Source organism: Zalophus californianus, chromosome 12 (genome assembly GCF_009762305.2).
Source record: "Zalophus californianus isolate mZalCal1 chromosome 12, mZalCal1.pri.v2, whole genome shotgun sequence".
In the NCBI taxonomy this organism is placed as follows: domain Eukaryota; kingdom Metazoa; phylum Chordata; class Mammalia; order Carnivora; family Otariidae; genus Zalophus; species Zalophus californianus.
The window spans coordinates 64,239,583-64,259,403 of NC_045606.1; the positions used below are offsets into that span (position 1 = coordinate 64,239,583).

The window sequence follows — 19,821 nt, forward strand, 5'->3', positions numbered from 1 at the left end:
GCAGGTACTGCTTCTTCCATGTGGCCTCCCTGAAGACTCAAGAAGAAAGGGGGGGGGCAGACTTTGGGTGCCAGGATCCAAAGGTTGCCCCAGTTTCTTAGGCCTGGCAAAGAGGAACACCCTGGAAGACACTGGGGTGAAAAGAGGTCTGTCCAAGGAGCACACATTCAGTGATGTGTGAGCATAGACATTTCTACTTGGCTTGAATTTAGAGATGGAGAAAACTGCCATCCACAGAAAAATCCTGGACCCTAAGCCAGGCAAAGGATGATCAATGCTTTCCCAACACACCATCTCACCCCAGAATGAGCCTGAGACCCCTCACAATAGCCCTTCCCCAAATTCTGCATCAGTAAACCTTAGTGCGGGGCACCTCCCCCACGGCAGGCACTGGGCCCTGGAGGCCTACCCTGCCTCCCAGGCCCCCACTGCTGCACCTGCCGGGGACCAACCTGGAGAGAACGCAGTGAACCACGTGCCAGAAAGAGAGGGGCCAGGGCTCCTGGTTTTCTATTTATTATAATGCAACTAGTTCTCTGCTCAGGCTCCCCACCTCCTCCCATTCCTAGTACACGCATGCACACATGCAGCCCTTCACACACCCAGTCTCTCACACCCGCACATACACACTCCCTCGCATGCACTCACATGAGGACAGCAGGCTATAACGTGGATGTCTGGAATACAAAGGGTTGGTTTCTGTTCCAGATGTGCCACTGAGAGCTGTGCCACCTTGCAAAGTCATCTAACCTCTCTGGCCTTCATGAGCTTAAAATACGGAGACAGCCTAAATGGTCTTGAAGCTTCCTCTTTTCAGACTGTTGAGCTAGTACCTTTACTGGACCAAGACCATGCTCATTTTTCTCCCCTTTGAAGCTACTTCTCCCAGTGTGATGGAGGGAAAGTCATAAAGATTCCCAAGTGGGCACTAATCATCTGTGTCCCTTCTCTAGGAAAATTGGTAGAGACGTGTAGGTCTGGGTGTCTTCATCTGATTTCAGTTCAGTTCTGCTCTGTCCGACACATGTCAGCAGCAGTACAAAGGCCTGGGAATGCCAAATGAATCAACAGCATGGTTTCGGGCTAGAGGAAGCGTCCAGTAGCTCCGGCTACACAAGAGTGTTGCCTGGAGAAATGTTCCAATGCACCCATACCCAGAGACCACTGCCTGAGAGATTCTGATTCACTCTGTTTGGAGTGAGGTCTGGCATCGTTACTTCGGGAAAGCTCTTCTGATGATTTTAATGTGCAACCAGGTTTGACAACCTCTCCTCCAGTGGGAGACACAGTTTTAGGCAGCCAACTCCCACAGTGACTGACGACAGTAGCCCAGATGTGTGTGCAGGCTGCTTGGAAATTTTCCACCCATGGAATACTTATCATTCAACTTGTGACTCATTCCGTCTTCCATGCAGATCCTCCACACAGACTCCCTCACACCAGTCTAGTCTCTGCACCTTGGTTTTTCTAGAAGAACAAGAGCAATCCTAAAGAATAAACACAAATGCATTCGTTTTATTCATTGTGAGTGGCTTTGGTTAAAAGTCAGAATATTTGTCTGAAAAAAATGGAGGAGGATGTCCTTCCTCTATCAGATATCAAATAAATACATTAAATACTATAATTGTTGAAATAGGGTATCCCTATCAAAGAATTACATGAAGTGGGACTAGAACAGAACAGAAACTCTAAAGGAAACCTTAGGAATTTAAGGTATGATAAAGTATTTCAAATTGATAGAGTAGTAGAGATTTTTCAGTAATTAGTGTTGTTGAGACAATTTATTTGGAAATAAATACACTATAGTCCTACCTCATACGCCACAAGGAAATAAACTTTTTTAAAGATTTAAATCTAAGAGAGAGAGAACGGAAAGAAAATATAAGAATCATTGTTTATAATCAGGGAAAATGGGAAAAGTTCTGAATACCTGCAATGAGGGATCAAGTATAATTATATAGACATACAATCAAATACTACAGCTGTAAAAAGTATTGTGTAGTATACTTATTGCAATAGAAAGATGTCTATTAGGTATTAGATTAAGAAGGAGAAAGTGATATCACTTTTATAAATGAATATATAATAAATATTAGAATATGTATGTGCATATACAGATTATAGCTAGCCGGACAGATGGATGAATAGACAGATAGATAGAGATATGTAGACATAGATACATCTTAAACTGATGAATCCTTAAACATTCAAAACTTACATTCTCAGTGAATGGGTAATGACCAAGATCAGATGTGTCCTGATATATAGGTAGGACACAGAAGCTACAAGCAATAGGGAAGTACCCCGAGGTTGATATGAGAGATACAAAAAATGCCTCCACCTGCCCTCAGATATCTCCCTGCTGAGCCTTCTATGATGCCTGAAATTCAAACCAATGGAATCAATCCTTTTTCATTAAGGTACTATCTCTAGGAGAACCCAGGAGCAGTACATTTGTAGCCTGGGTTGAGTAATGTGCACTATACAAGCATATACAGATCAAGTTGTCACTTAGAGTGCATGACCCTGATTTGATGGTGGACAGATCAAGTGTGGTGGGACCAGAGGTTTGGGAAGGTCCAGAGCTTTGGGTTTGAAGGGGAACAAAGTAAAAAGGGGGGTTTCTTTGTTCAGGCTGCCATAACAAAGTGCCATAGACTGAGTGGCTTAAACAACAGAAATTCATTTTATCACAGTTCTAGAGGCTGGGAAGTCCAAGATCAAGGTGCTGGTTGATTCTATTCCTGGTGAGAGCCTATTCTAGCTTGTAGATGGCTGCCACTTCCCTCTTGTTGTGTCCTCATATGGGGGTAGGTGGAGATTGAGAGAGAAAGAGCACTTGCTCTGGTGTCTCTTCTTATAAGGGCACTAATCCCATCATGAAGTTTCCACGCCCATGACCTCATCTAACTCTAATCACCTCCCAGAGGCCCCATCTCTAAATACCATCACATTGGGGATGAGGGCTTCAGCATAAGCATTTGTGGAGGACACAAACACTTAGTCCATAAAAAGGGAGAATCAGAAAAAAAAAAAAAAAAAAAAGACCCTGTGGAAATAATTGAAGACCAACCAAATGAGAATAGACAAACGCTATTTATCCAGAGCTTGCAAAAGAGTCATTGCAAGGGAGTCAGCCACCATGCCTTACATTTTGACAGAGACTCAAAAGCAAGCAAAGGAGGGGGAAAGCTTTATAGTGGAAAAAGGGAAGACTTCAGATGTGCCCTGACTGGTGACTATTGGCATGGGAAGCTGCAGGTAGGCTAAGTAGAAGCATGGCAACCATGTGGTTGGTTAGGGGTATATATTTGGTTTCTTCTGATTGGTTTTAAGTTGAAAACAGGGACAAAAACTGAAGAAACTGTCAGTCATTAATCAAGTGTTGACCGTTTGGGGTAGATTTTTACAGGTCTTACTGGACAGGGGGAGAGAGACTGACTTATTACAAATTTGACTTGTACACAGTAGGTTGGCCTTCTGGTCTGGTTACTATAGATAATGGATTGGTTTCCTGGCCTGGTTGCTGCAGAGTGTGGGTCAGGGCTCTGTTTTTATACATGGTCTGGCCATGATCCATCTGTTTATTCAGTCTATCAACACAAGCTAACAAGACAGAAGAACAGACAGAGCCTCTCCTGCCAGCCACTTCACTAAGTTCTTTCCATACTGTATCTTCTTGAATCCGTACACAGTGCTGCAAGGCGCATTATCATCTCTCTTTTACAAATGGAGGACAGGCGTGAAGGTTAAGCACATACGATTGACCAGAAAGCCTGTTTTCTCCCCGATACCAGGCTGCCTCTCAGAAAGGATACTGAAGAAAGGGAGGTGGTAAATGACCAAAAAAAAAAAAAAAAGCTCAAAGTGAAAAAACCCAAACCCTGGCTCTTTGGCATGGCTTCTCTTCCACCTGGCTCCTAGTGTTTTGCCTTGAGAACGCTATTCTGGTCCCAGCCCCTAAAGTATTTTGATTTGAAGTCTTTAAAATCTAAAAGGTGGCCACTACTGGTCAAGGGCCCAATTTTATCTCAGTAGGCTGAGGTCTTCCTATATTGCAGATTTAAATCAGGTTGGTTTAAACCCCTGTCCCGTGCTTCTTGCCAGTTGCAGGAGGCTGGCGTGTCCTGAGCTCTCCCCCTGAGCTGTCACATTCACCGACCCACCTCCGAGTGCTCTTCTGTTCCCTCTGCTCCTGGCCCAGCAAGCATGGGATCCACATCACTTTCCTTGAGTTTATCACTCCCAAGAGTAAATAGAGCAAATGTCGAGGTGATGAAAGATTTCCACATCCTATCAGCTGCCCCGCACCCTTTTCCAGCAGGCTTTTCACCACTGTGGTTGGGCTCTGTCTCTCTCCAGAGTCCCCCATATCTCCCTGTGACTAGATTTTCCAGTCCCTAAACTACTGGCTTCCCCTGTCCTCCAGTCTCTGAAATAGTACAAAGCCACATAGAGGGCAGTTTTCCCACTGGTATACAATATGCTATTACCCTCCCCAAAGGTGGAAATGGCTACAGTCAATTTTTATTCTTTAATACAAGTCTACATCTCCATTACTGCTATTTTTTTTTTTTTAGTTGTCCATATTAACACCAGTGAGCCCCTTCTAGAATGAGGAGCAGATAGTAGTGTCAAAAGCCCATGTACTCTCTGTATCTGATTCATAAATGGAACTTACCTGATTTTCTATTTGTTATTACCGCCAGGCTGCTGAGGAGTTGGCTGGTAAATAGATCTCCGGTGGTGTTAGCCTGCCAGGATTATTGCTCATCAACAAGGGGACACCGGCAATGATTAGTGTGAACAGAAGCACACTGTGTAAATGCAGGCGGCAAAAATCCAAGCTCTCATTCCTTTATGAACCACTCTTCTTACCGGCAAATATGTCTGTTTTATCTACCTCAGAGGCGGACAGAAAGAAAAGAAAAAGAACTATTTAATAAATGATCTAAATACTTTCCCACAAACAAGTGCGGAAAGCAAGAGGTGGTGGGGATGAGATTTTCAGTCTTGTAGGTAATCTTTCATAAACAGGCATGCTTTTGATGCCCAGGGGTATCTACTTCTGTAAAACAGAGCATTTAACTGCATAGGGACGGGAGATGCCGAGGTGCGGCCACAGAATGCGCAAACCTATCTGCGCATGACTGCGTCCAGCCGCTGTGGCTCGGGAGACGTGGTACGATCCTTGGCACGTCCAAACTGCATGTTTCAAATTAAGTGAGTCAGAATGAGGTGGATAAAAAAGCTTTGGATTAGGGATTGGGTTAGAGTCGTCTTCATTTCGAGCTAAGTGAATTTGAGATAAGCCCATTAACTGCTCTGAGTACCTTTCTTCATCAGAAAATGTAGGCAAAATGGCTTCCCTACCTATAAGGACATTTAGCAAAAGACATAAAGAACTTCATGGAAAAAAAAGTAGAAAGATATAAATAAATGAAGCTTATAACAAGTTCATGGATAGTAAGATTCAATAGCTTGAAGATTGTCAATTCTCCCCAACAGTCTACAGATCAATGCAGTTCTTGTCAAAATTAAAACGGGACATTTTATTGAGCTTGACAAACCAATTTTAAAATATACGTGGAAATTTCAAGAGCCAAGAATAGCCAAGACACTCCTGGAGAACTAGAACAAAGGAGGGGAGGTTTACTGTATTCAATATTAAAATCTATCATAAAGTCAGAGTGATTAATAGAGTATGGTAGTGACACAATAGACAAATACAATAGACAAATAGAAAATTAAAAACCTCAAAACAGAACCTACATGTATATGAAAACTTGATATATGTCGGAAGATCATAGGGGAAGAAATAAAACTGGCTCTTTATCTCAATTTATAGGCAAAAACAAATTCCGGGTGAATTGGAGACTGTAATTTTGTTAACTTTAAGCAGAGCAAAGAACAATTTTATTTAAGTAAAAGATGAATTTATTCATGAACAGCAGAGAAATTGCAATTCGGGACAAGAAGGCATGGCGAACCTTAGGCAAGTCCAAAGAGAAGAAGGGAAGGTGAGCTTTTATGAGGTTTTAGGAGGAAACTGGGGAGGGCTATTCTGAACAAAAAGTCACTGGAGAACGAGAGTTCCAGGTGGTGGTGGTTTCTCACCGGCAGCAGGTGGTGGTTGGTGCTTTGGTGCTGGAGCAGGGAGGGATCTTCCTTACTTTTCTTAAAGGCAGGAGACAAATTCGTGTGTGAAAAGTGAGCTCCCTTGTCAAAATGATTCTGTTTCTTCTTTCTGTTGGTTGGGCAGGCTGCAGGGAGTGATACGTGTGAGTGAGCGCCTCACTTCTGACTCTGTTTTGAGTGAGGTTTCCTGTATGTTCAGGATATATAAAACTTTTCAAAGAAAATGTAGGGCAATACCTTTACAACACTGGGATAAGGAAGGACTTCTTAAACAAGATCCAAACAACATCTTTTATGTTAAATCATAAAAGAAATGATAGATAAATTTGACTCTTAATATTTAAAAAGTCAAGTACAAAGTGGGAGAAGTTATTTGCAACACAGAGACCTGGGAAAAGGTTGGTATCCACAATGTATGAAGAACTCCTAAAAATCAATTTAAAAAAGAGTTTTTTAAAAAGATGAATATAATAAATAAGTCACAGAGATGAAAAGTACAGCATAAGGAATATAATTATATATTATAATTATATAATATATAAATATATATATTATATATATTTTATGTATATAAAATATATAAATGTTATCACAATATTGTGATAACATTGTATGGTGACAGATGGTGACCACACTTAGCATGGTGAGCACTGAGTAATGGATAGAATTGTTGAATCAGTATGTTGTTCACTTGAAACTCTTATAACATCGTATGCTGATTATACGTCAATTTTAAAAATCATATACAACAACAACAAAAGATAAATAGAAAAAAATGAACAATACACAAACAGGCATTTCACAGAAGGGGAAAAAAAAGGAATGGCCAAAACTAAGATTCTCAACCTCACTGATGATCAGGAAGATGCACATTTAAATCTCAGTTAGATACAATTTTCTACCCACAGGATTAGTAAAAATGTTAACGCCTGATCTTTCAAAGTGGTGAAAAAGACATAGAGCTCATGGTTTATTTGGCAATATCATTCCTCAAAAACATAGTAGACTTCTGATCCATTTGCTTTCAGTCAGTTTCATGTGCCAGGAACCATGTCCAAAAAGTCTTTCTTAATAAAATTCTCAGGTCCGACTTGTTTCTTTTCTTCCTCATGCCATCCCTGTCTTTAACTTAATGGAAGCTAGGTTGAAGCCATCTGAAACAGTAGTCAGGAGGCCACATCCTTAGTCTCATCTTTGCCTCAGGAATGATTCTGAATGGGTCTTTGGCTGGTTAAAACTTCTCAGTGTTATAACTTAATTTGGGGACCAGGGTCCGCTCCAATGGCATAAGACTTGCACACTTAGAAGGTATACACATTTGCCTTAATGCTCCACTCACATTTTCACCCAATTTGCACCAGGTCATGCAAAGTATGTATCTGTTACTATCAGGGGCCAGAAACCAATGGACACTTGCAACTCTATGAGATCCCAAATTGTAAGATTTTCTTTAACTTCCCGTCATTTCTGTTCATAAACCAACCAACTCTTGTCTGAATTCATCTCTTTTTTCTAATACCTTGCTAAACACAGCTGGTAGCGATCAACATACACTATTAACTCTATTTACCAACTGTGATGATTAATTTTATGTGTCAACTTAAATGGGCTAAGGGATGCCCAGATAGCTGGCAAAACACTATTTCTGGGTATCTGAAAGGCATTTCTAGAAGCGTTTGAATTGGTAGACTAAGTAAAGATGTTCTCACCAGTGTGGTAGGCATCATCCAATCTGTTGAAGGCCTGAATAGAACAAAAAGACAAAGGAAGGGTAAATTTGCTTGAGCTGGGACATGCATCTTCTCCTGCCCTTAGACATCAGCACTCCCGTTCCTGGGGCCTTGGGCTAGGACCAGGATGTACACCACTGACTGCCCGAGCCTCCAGCCATTGTGCTCAGACTTACACAAACATCTTCCTTGGTTCTCATGATTTGTACTTGGACTTAATTATACCACCAGCTTTCCTAGTTCTCCAGCTTAAAGACAGCAAATTGTGGGACTTCTCAGCCTCCATAATTTTGTGAGCTAATTCCTATAATACATTTTCTTTTATGTATATCTCTATGTATTTCCTATTGGTTCCATTTTCTGGAGAGCCCCGACTGCTAACCCAGGCTTGTCCTATGGGCTCCAGGCTCAGTAGTAAGCACACAATTTGATTTCCCAGGCATCGTATGTAGATGGTTCTATGAAATGGATCTCTAGTGTCCCAGCTTCCAATATCAGTTTCCTTGCCACCTGCTGCTAGCCCACAGGCCATTGCCACGTTTTTGATTTTTGTTATGATAGTATTGCATATGAGATACCAACTTCTGCTTCAGTTAAGGAAATACTAGCTGCTATATCGAAGAAACCCCCAAATACAGTAGCCTTAACAAAGTAGAACTTTGTTTCTTGTTTAAAGTCCAATTGACAGTAAAAGTCAAAGGGAAGGGCCCTGCTCCACACAGTCATTCAGAAACTCAAGCGGATGAAGATTCTGCTGCACTTAACAGATGGCTCTAAGATCCTCTCAGCATCAACATCCGACAGTCAGGGGTGGGAGGAAAAGAGAGAGGAGGACTAGTCAGGTGGTTTATCTGAGCCAGGCCTGAGAACAGTGTCCATGGATTCTTCCCATGTTCCCATAGGTAGAGCTTAGTCATATGACTACACGCTACTGAAAAGAAAAGGCTTGGCGGACAGCTCACCTGTCTCTGCCACGGTTATTTTAGGTCTGCCAGGCTTCCTGGTTCTACCTGAGCTGAGGAGCTGAGGAACAGAAAAAGCTGTGAGGTAGGCGAGTTAGGTCATACCTCCTCATAGCTAGCTATGACCTCTGGTTTGTTAGAGGGTCAAAAAAACCCCAAGGGAAGGTAGTGGTCAAAATCCCACAGCTAAGCAGGTGAGACCTAATGCACTAGAAATATTTAACACTGAGTTTACATTTGTAGATAAACAAGTTATCAATGATCGGAAATCAATTTCAAATTTTAAAAATTTTACAATTCAGGCATTTTAAATTTTTAAAATCAGCCCGAAATACATAGACTTCCCAACATATGAAAAAATATTTATTTTAAGACATCCCCAGGTAGATTTCCTTGTTACAAACAAATCACCTGCACTCATTATAAGCCCAGAGATGACATAGTCCCCTCCCGACCAGGAATAAATTCTGTCTCATTTAAAAATCCCAGGACACCAATTGCTCCCCTTCAGGCACTCAGTTCACAAAAACAATGGATTCCCAGTGGCTCAGCAAGGGGCATGAAGCGTGGCAAGGTAAGGAGCAGGAACTGGCCCCTTGGAGACTAAATGGACAGTGTGGGCCCCCACTAGGGATGCATCCGTGAATTAAGACTGCCTAAGGCAGCATGCTGCTTCCAGTCCCGAATCTAAGGGACCTGCTGCCTCAAGGCTACCCCAGCTATTGATTCGCAGGGATGGCTGGATTTAACTGCTTTTTGCTCCAGCTCGGCACCAAGGCCTGGGTGGAAATAATCCTTTTATCTCCCAATAAAGGAGAATTACTGGCATTTTGTAGCTCAGTTCTCTTTGAAGAGCCATCTTGAGAAGCTGGAGGCTTTGCATTTCCTAGAGTGGTCAGATTAGAGACATTTTTCACTGATCTCATTGGGAGATCAAAGGGCAAGTAGTTGATTATATTGTCACCCAGTTGCCCTGTGGAAAGTACTGCAAGGTTCCATTTTAAAAAGTTAGAGCACAAATGTCATTCTCAAGAACTTTTCTGAAAAACCAACCAAGTCTTCACAACCATATTGTTTCAGAGCCAGCTGTTACTCCAGCAAATGGGGATATTTTGAAAGGATATAATTTGGTCAGCTGTATTTCTTACTTGCCTCCCCTGGGTAAAATCCTTCTGGGAGAATTTTTGGATGTATATAATTCCTATACAGATAACAATCTAAATGCAGTAATACCGTCTGTTCACATCCGTAAAGGCAGTTCATCTTCATCCTGAAATACTATTAAAACTTTATTTATCCCAATTAATAAGGGAATTGACATTCTCAGCATAGGGCTTGGCATCTTAAATACATTATTTTATTTTTATCTTCAAAACTCTGAGTTTGGTGCAGGGCACCTGGGTGGCTCAGTTGGTTAAGCGTCTGACTCTTGGTCATGACCAGATCATGATCTCAGGGTTGTGGGATCAGTCACGGGATCCAGCCCCGCGTGGGGCGCCACGCTCAGTGGAGAGTTTGCTTGAAAGATTCCCTCCCTCTGCCCCGTTTAAAAAAGCCTCTGAGTTTGGTATTTTATGCCTTGTTTTTTAAACTGGGAATCTGAAGCTGGAAACAGTTGGTCGTTGCCTAAGTTTACACAGCTGGTAATTGGTAGAGCTGGAAAGTATATTCAGGTCTGACCTTGGAGCCTGTCTCGTTCCCAGGAGACCACCATGGAAATCAGCGTTTTTCAGCCTTGGCACTATTGGTGTTTGGGACCAGATAATTCTGTTTTACTCTCCTGTGCATCTAAGGGTGTTTAGCAGCATTCCTCACCTCTACACACTAGATGCCAATAGCAGCCCCCGCTCCTCCAGCACATTGAGACAACCAAAAATGTGTCCAGACATCGGCAAATGTAACCCTCGGGGGCAATACTGCCCCCAGCTTAAACCGCTGCTGTAAATGCTTCTGCAACGTTTTGCTTCCTTATGCCGTGAAGTCTTGTGGTTCTGTGAAATGCACAGAGTAATCTGAAGCCCTAACAGTTCCTAAGAGTGGCCTCACAAGGTACACATCAAGAAAGAAAACACCAGTTATAATTACCACTGCCGCTTATTAAACATAAAAGCTTCTTCCTACTACTCCTGATAACCGCTTGTCCCCTCCAGTGAGTAAATGTTCACACTGTGGAAAGACTCAGAAGCTTCAGTGGTTTGCAGTCACCTCAGAAATTCAGCCCAGACTCCCTGGGAAGACGTTCTAGATCTTTCCACTTCGGCCTCAGTTCTCCCCGCGCTGAAAATCAATATCCTTTTAGGCTCCAGCCAAGTGAGGTGACTCCCCCATGGTCCAACTATATCTGACATTTTCTGGTTTCCATGTCTCGGCGAGGACACTCGCTCTGCTTCACGTCTCTGTCCCAGGCTCACTCCCAAACCCCCCAGTTCCACCTCTGGATTCTCTGCATCTGCCCTGCAGCCTTTCCCACATAACAATGGGGGATGGCTCTCTCCCTCACAGCCGGTTTTCCTCTCCCTCCTGTCAGCCAGGCTTGTCCTCACCTAGGACAGTTGTGTGACCTTTCCTGCTGGACTGAAACCTCCTAGAGAACAGGAACTTTATCTTAGCCTCTTCTGTTCAGTCCTTATCTTTTGGCAGATGTGGCATGTTGGTCAGATTGGGCTGGATTAGACTGGAGACGGTCTAGAATAATAGTGCAAAGATAAACTTCAGACCAGTTTCCATGGGATTAAAATAAATTTCAAATGTGGAATGTGAACACTGTAGTGAGGACAGGCAAGCACAGCAGTGTACAACCATCCTGCCCCATATGACAGGTGCCCCGGGTAGGCCTTTGACATGGGCCACTGCTAGGGTCGTGCTCATTGAGCCCCAATCAGTGGCATCCAGCTAAGGGTGCATGGGACTAGCATCCCATTCCCTGCTTCCCTCGCTAAGTGTGTGCTCGGGCAAGGTTGCGGACGTCCACAGGAAGGGCACCTTTTCCCAGTTTTCACAAAGGCGTCATATTGCCTGGCAGAAGCTCTGACAGTGAAAAAACTCTTCCGCAGTGGCAAGGGACCCTGCGTCCAACATCTCCATTCCCAAATGTACCATCTACACACTCCTTTTACTAAGAGCTATCACTCTGAATTCTGTCCACCCCAATCAACTTTTATTTTACCACTACCTCTTAACTAGAGAGCGGTTTGTATTCATTGATTCAACAAATATATATTAATCACTCACTAAGTTTAGAGGATACAGCAGTGAAGAAAACAAAGTCCCTGCCTCCATCAAGCTTATTCTCTAGTAGATTCGTATATGTACCCCTCGTGTGTTTACCATCAAACAACAGCCCACGTAGAATTAGATTATATATCCAGGCTCCTACTTGGGACAGGTTGTTTTGTTCTGTTTTGTTTTTCATATCCCTGGCTTGAGCTGTTGTTGAGAGTGGATCTTCTGAGTTAGATGAACGAGTTAGTCTGGCGTAACGATTCTGAGAAAATGGCTTTACCCTAAGTTCCTGAAGTGGCTGGATGGGTAGCTCAGCATTGCCCCCTGGCTAATTCCAGGTCACAAGGCTAATTCCAGCTTTGGCTGGTTCAGGGCATTCAGCCAAGACTCTGGAGAGAGTCTGGATGTCCCAATGCATTTGCATTTTATATTAAGCTGCAAACTGAGCAGTCTCAAGCATCCAGCCCAAAACCATCTTTACTCTGAAAATACCCAAGGAGGTCCTCCCAGGCAGAGGTGAGCAGGATCTAAGTGGTCCCATGAGAGCTGTGGATCTAATCTGTGATGTTCCTATTGGCAAAAACACCACTCCATTTCACCATTCCCCCTTCTGTATCTCCAGATGGAAAGCTGTGCACCAGTTACCACCGAGGGCTCATCTCAAAGGCAAAAATCAAAGCCATCAAGTATAGCATTGTCATCATTCTGGGTAAGCGAAGTCCCTCCTTGTGTTGCAGAACTGTGTGAACATTCCAAAAGCAAGCTTGTCCCAGGAGCTGGTGGCGGAGAGCCCGCACAAGAAAGGAATTTGTCTGCAGGCACTCTACCTTTGTCTGACTGGAGAGGAATGTGTGGAATTTATCCATCCACCTGTGTCTCCTTCGAGGGCAGACCGGTGGTTCCCAATCCTTCTCTTTAGGACTACAGTTGCCCACCAAGACCATGGGGTGTGGATAATTTGGAGAAAGTTGATTAAGTCATAACTAGCTGAATGATGCTCACAATTACCCAGTTGACCCTGCTGCATTCTCTGAGACATATTCTCCCCTAAGGCTGAAGTTTATGAGCAAAGAAAGACAGAAGTGGCATTCCATTTCTTTTGGATATTTAATCGCAGGGTCACTACAAATCCCTCCCTAATGGCTACTTGACCTTCTCCCCTTTCTCTCTACTCCTAAGACCCATAACATCACTTCATCTTAGGAAAAAAACGGTATTTCTAGAGCACATAATATGTGTCACATTGGTGTGTATTCTTTGCTTTTCTCAAACCTTCGAAGCTTCCTTCCCCTTACTCCCTCTTAGCTAATGACTTTGCTTCATATTTCACTAAGAAAACACATTATCAGACTAGAACTCCCTCATCCTCCCAGCTTCGTATCCATCGACCTATCTGCCTTTCTACAATGTGCTCTGTCTTTTCTCCTATTCCGGTGGATCAACTGGCACTGCCTCTGTCTAAGCCCAGAATGGTTGCTGGAGCCCCGAATCCCATTCCGTGCTGCTTCCTCAAGAATTTCAGCCCTCTCATTATCTCCCCTCCCCAACAGGTCTCCCCTTAACTGGATCGTATGCATGTAAATATTGTGCAGGAGGCCCCTTGGTGAACTCCTCAGTACAGACCCACTTCACCACTCTCTTCTAACACAACTCCTCCACGTTTTACCTCTCGTTCTCTGGAGCCCGTTTCCATCCGCTTTCTCTCCTGTCACTCCTGTAACCACTTTCTTCAAGGTCATCACAACCTCTAAAAGGCCAGTGTCAATTCTCAATCTTCATCTTGACTTGTAAGCAACATGTAATCTGTTTCTCTTTTTAAGAACACTTCCTTTGCTTGGAAATTCTACTTATGATTTCTACTTGAGATCTTGATTTGTATTTCTGATAAGCTTATCATAGTCAACATGTCAAACCGAAAGTCTTGGCATATTCTCTTCCCCCACACAAAGTAACTCTTCCCCCAATTGTCCCTATTTCAGTAAATGACACCATCTTTCACCCAGTGTCTCTATCAAAAACCTAAGGGTCATCTATCTGTTGTTATTCTATTTCTCAGACATCCCACATGACTAGTGCATCAGCAAGGCTTGAAGGCTCTACCTGCAAAATAGCTCTCAAACCCAACCAGTCCTCACTATCTATACAACTCCTGTCTTAGTCAAAGCTTCTACAAATTTCTGCCTAGAACATTATAACTGGTCTTCTCTTTATTCCTTTTCTGCAAAACAGCCAATGTGATCTTTCAAGATTGCAAATCAGGTATCATCACTATCCTGCAAACCCACCTCTGGCTCCCCATTACATTGGAATAAAACCCTACAGTTCTACCATGTGTGATCTACCCCTTGGCCAGGTCTCCAGCCTCACTCCCAGCGCTCTCCTCCTTGCTCATTCTATCCCGGTTGCATTGGTCTTCTTGCTAGTTCTTCAAAATGTCCACCTGTTTGCACCTGGGGGACCCCGTGCTGTTTCCACCACCTGCAATACTCTGCTCCAGATAGCCTGGCTCCCTCCTCACATCATTTTGTTTCCCAGCAGTGCTCCCTCTTCAAGCCAGGCCTCCTCCACGAGTCTTAAATAGCCCTCCTCTAGTCTTTACCTGGCCGTATTTTTCTTCCTACTCCCACTTCTACCTGAACATTTTATCTGTTGATCTGCCTATTATCCGTCCCCTCCCCGGCACTGGTTTAAATCCGTGAGAGCAATGACTTTTGCTTTTGTGTTCCTTGTGTTATTATCGCCAAAGCCTGAAATAGGATCCCACATACACTAGGTGCTTCATTAATATTTTCTGGGAACAAATGAATTAGGATATGCAAGAAGGAAAGGGATTTGTGCGATTTTCTTTTTATGTAGCTCAAATACTCCCTTCCCTACCCCTCTGGCAGCTCCTGGGAGGCCTAAGAAAGCAGGCCTTTGGTCTTAGCTGCGTATCAGATCACAGAAATAATCAATCTCACCTTTTCTGAGACGCCATTGCAAAATGCCAAACAGACCAGGCGCAGAGGGACTCAGCCAGCAGGACAGAGGCGCAAAACAACAATGCAGGCAGAGCCGGGGCTAAAGCGGATACAACCACCGCGGCTCACAGTCCTTTCCCAACAGCTGACCAAGTAGCGCAAAGATTCTCTTGCCTTTGCTGACGGTCAGAAATAGAGATACACATCCCCTGGATGTTGAGTCAGAAGATAAATGTTATACATGTGGTCCAGAGCCAACATAATTATTTGTCATCAGGAACCATCTGCTCAGACCCTGAGGGTCCTTTAGTCGGAGAGCAGAGAGGCCCCCCCAAGAGGGTCAGCCAGTGTTAACAGCCCAGTCAGACCAAACCAGCCCTTCCTATAACAGATATCTTGGAATGCCCCTTCACCGTCCTGAAATGAAATGTGTAATTAATACTATCTACCTAACAAGTCTTAAAAGATCAATATGTAAGAACATAAGGGAGGACTAGAGAGAAAATAACGTATAATAAAACAGAGCAGATTTCAATATGTAAACACTTGGCCACAGCTACACTAGAAGAATAATGAAGTAGGCAGCTAGATGTAGTAATAGCTACAAAGGAAAATCAATACAGGTGTGTTTTCATGAAGACATGAAAATAAAGCAGCATTGCTGTCAGGGACTTGATTTTCTGAGCAGGTAAATAAATCCTGCTAAAGTTCCAAATTAGAAAAAGTAATCTTTCCTCCCTTTGCAAAGGAATTGCCTTTCTGGAAAATTCACCATTTCTTAAAAATATTTGCGTTCATATACAGAATAGAGTTAGGTTTCCAGACTGGAGTAATTATAAACAGAGTTCTCTGCTACAAAAATGCTCACTTGGACAGTCAAAGGATGGATGGGACATGGGTGGGACAGCCTGCCCCACACAGAAGGACTAGTGTCCCCGGGCAAACCAGATCTGCCACCAACCCCACACACGCACATACATAAACATGCACATTTTTTTCAAAATGCAACCAAAAGGCAATTTTGCCCCTTCATGGCCCAGAACCACTATTCTAGGCCAAGCTAGGCTTAACTGCCAGTGCCTAGAATGCTCAGTGGTCTTTGTGTTTCAGTTGCTCCTCTTTAGTCCATCGCCAAGGCCTGGGGAATTAAACACACACCGGTCAAACAGTTACAGGGGAAAGTTGGCCCCTGCAAGCAGATGGCGAAGGAACCCTGACTTCTCTGAAGAAAAGTCCTATGGGTGAGAAAGGGGGAGAGGGAGGGTGGAGAGGATGTAGCAAGAAAGCAGAAGATGACACGTCCGTGTCTAGTCAGCCCCAAGGCTGTTGACCTCGGTGCGTGTGGGTACTAGTCCAGTTCTCCAGAGAAAGAAGAGATATACATGTATGTAAAGAGAATTATTAGAAGGAATTGGCTCACGTGATTATGGAGCTGAGAAGTCCCAGGTTCTGCAGACCTAGGGGAGCCGATGGTGTAGTTCCAGTCTGAGTCTGAGTGTGAAGGAAGGCAGGAGAGGAATGATGTCCCAGCTAAAAGGTAGTCAAGCAGACAGCATGAATCCTCTCTCACTCAGCTTTTTGTTCTATTCAAGCCTTCCAGGGATTGAAGGGGGTCACCCACACTGAAGAGGGTGGTCTGTTTTTCTTAGTCTACCAATTCAAATGTTCATCTCATCCAGAAACACCCAGAAATAATGTTTCACCAAATATCTGGGCACCCCTGACCCAGTCAAGGTGACCTATAAAATTCACTATCATACTCTGGATCTCCCCACCTACCACCCATTTCCTCTGAGGATTTGGAGACAAGCAGAATCAGGGGCTCACACACAGACTGACGTGGAGAGGGGTAGAGGGCAGCTATTTTCTGGAGTGGCTGACTTAGAAAAGGAAAAGAAAATTAAGAACATTGTGATGAAGCCAGATTGTGCTTTGAAAACATTAGGCACCACCTTTTCCCCCTGTCATACCCTAAAACCAGGAGTCACTATCGGTCAAAATGCTTCCTGTTCTTTTGTTTTTTTTCTCATGGAGTCCTCAAAGAGTTTTGCTGGTTTTCCTTCCACACCATGTGGGATGAGAAGCTGAGGCCACACCGAGCAGTTCCCAACCTTTGCAGTAGGACTCACAACAGGGGTCAAATCGAACCCTCCCTTTACAAATTCACTCAACTCTGGCAACGTACCTGTGGGCTGTGTACATATGCGTGTATATGTGCGTGTGTGTGAGTAAACATGACATTAACGTTAACACACAATGTTCTAAATATTTCTGAGAGATCTCAGGTGCAAAGGAAACTCCTATTTGGAGCTCGACTTGGGGTCACCACTGAAAGCCCCCCAGCTGTGTCTGCTACAGTGCTAACGGCTCTCTTCTCCCCAGCCTTCATCTGCTGTTGGAGTCCATACTTCTTCTTCGACATATTGGACAATTTCAGTCTTCTTCCGGACACCAAGGAACGCGTCTATGCCTCTGTGATCATTCAGAACCTGCCACCCTTGAATAGTGCCATCAACTCTCTCATCTACTGTGTCTTCAGCAGCTCCATCTGCTTTCCCTGCAGGTAAGGGGCACTGCTGCCTGGGCCAGTGCAGATAGCCACTGTAATTGGACTCCAACATGTGTCTTTTCAGGTAATAGTTGAGATGCTTGAGGGTCAGAAAGGTTTGCTAGTGTGACAAATTCAAACCCAGGTCCAGGTCATGGTCTATGCTCTTTCTCCTATACCACCACCTCACCTGCGATAGCAACCATCTTAATCAGGTCATGCATAGAAGAACTTTCTTTTGTTCAAAGCTTCCCAACGTGAATTTCCTCAATATGATGCTGTGGGGATAGCAGCACCCAAAGCATGATTACTGTGTGATAGATAAACAGAGGAAGGCTCGTGAAGGTAAGTGACACTACTGAGGTTATATGAAAAATAAGTACCAACGCTGAAATTAGATCCCTCCCACAACTACTCATTTTTGCTCTTTTGAGGCTGTTTTACTGCATAAGCTACGGAGAGTAGGAGAAGAGATCCATAGGAGATAGAATAGTAAAATGGTTTAAGGCTGGGGTTTGATGCCCGTGGCTAAGGTTCAGATCCTACCATTGCTGATTCATAGCTATGTGTTTACTTTGAGCAAGTTAGTTAACTTCCATAAAACTCAGTGTCCTTGCCTATAAAATGGGGCTAGTAGCAGTGCCTACCCAGGCTCTGGTACTGACCATTGGGAAGGAGGGCTGTGAGGGGTGGGGAAGGAAGGTGCGTGTGGGGGCGGGGGGGAGGGAGGGTGGGGGGCGGTATCACACGCAAAGTGCTTACAACAGTGTTTGATCCTCAATACATCCTCCATCACTATTACTGTTTAACATCCTTACTTCCCTTTTCATCAGGTCAAATTATTTTTCCCTCCCTGATTTATTCTTTCTCTAGGGAGCAAACATCACGGGATTCCAGAATGACATTCCAGGAGAGAACTCAGAGGCACGAGATGCAGGTTCTATCCAAGCCAGAACTTGTCTAGACTCTGGGGCAGTAGGATTGCTAGGCTGAGCCCCGTCAGCAATTCTGGATCCCTGTCACCAACCTGGGTGTGTGCATGGAGCTTGGGCTGACTTCTCTATCCTGTTCCTTCCATCACTTGGGAGATGCACAAGGCAAGCATCCTAAAGAGTGTGTGTCGCCTGCATCAGCAAGCACTGGCCAATGTGAGGTCACCAACTATCCATGCCGTCCAGGAAAGATGCTCCCTCTTTCCCCGTGATTCCCAGCCGTCCTTCCCACTGGTCAACACCAGAACCCAATGGACAGAGGCATCTCTGGCCCAAGGTCCAGGCTTGGGCAAGCAGAGGGGACTAAAGAAGTACAGCTGTACTACAGGAGTCTTCTAATTACAACTTAAGACGTAAGTAAAGACTTGTTGAAGCCTAGATTTTCCCCCCATTTTTGGATTGGCAGTTCAGCAGTTGTAGCCAAGAAGATATTTGTCCTTGAAATGGCAACAAATTCATTTCCAGGCACAGGTACGTTGGGTCTCCTCTGCGCGTAGCCTCAGTTTGCAGTTGGGTGTGTTGGCAGCAACTAACCTTACAGTCCTGTTGTATCAATCAATGATTTGTCAAAAGAACCCAACGCTGGCCCTCTAGAGGAAGGTTAAAATTGAGGGGCACTTTCTGCGATGGGAAAAAATAATAATACTAAAAAGTCATGGGCACCAGACCTCCAGTCTCCGAGAGTTGGGACCTGGGTTTCACATGTCTTTGGCTCCCCAAAAGCCCCTTCCTCGGCTTTCCACATTTGGGCCACTCTAGGCTCCAGTCCTCACCGTGCAGAGTCACCTCTTCCCCTCTGACCTCTCTGAACCCTCTCTTTAGTTGAAAGCTGAGTCCCTGTGGCTTTTCCAGGCACGATGTTCCCGTAAGCTCTCTATCGGTTTTGCACGTTGCAGCCATTGGCTATCTAACACCTCGTCCAGAAAGTGCTGGTGGGGTTTATTTTGACAAGTCTGGAGTTTGGTATGTATAAGCCTAATCCAAGTGAAATATGACTAAATGTTTTCTAGTCAATTTTTGCCATCAGATTTTTTTCATAAGTGGAAATGGCATAATTTAATTTGATTATATATACATCCCCACCCACGGCTCTGGAATGTACGTGAGCTCCTTATTTTTAGCCTCACATACATTCTTGACATTAAAATCTCCTTGGCAAAATCCTCCTTCCCAGAATTATTCTGAGCTTAAGTCTTTTTTTTTTTTTTTTTTTTTTTTGGCCTACCGTGCTAGTGGAGTCATTAAAATGTGCAGTATATTTTAATAGCA

At 43.9% G+C, this 19,821-nt stretch overlaps 1 protein-coding gene across 2 annotated transcripts in view; it reads left to right on the forward strand.

Moving 5' to 3' along the window:
• Window positions 1-18,524, forward strand: part of NPSR1 (neuropeptide S receptor 1) — a 149,937-nt gene extending 131,413 nt beyond the window's left edge. For both annotated transcript variants that reach the window (XM_027574563.1, XM_027574564.1), the window contains 3 exons: window positions 12,675-12,761; window positions 17,395-17,575; window positions 18,434-18,524. In XM_027574563.1, coding sequence (XP_027430364.1) covers window positions 12,675-12,761; window positions 17,395-17,575; window positions 18,434-18,524 — 359 coding nt within the window. The remainder of the gene's footprint in view (window positions 1-12,674; window positions 12,762-17,394; window positions 17,576-18,433) is intronic.
• Window positions 18,525-19,821: the final 1,297 nt, after the last annotated feature.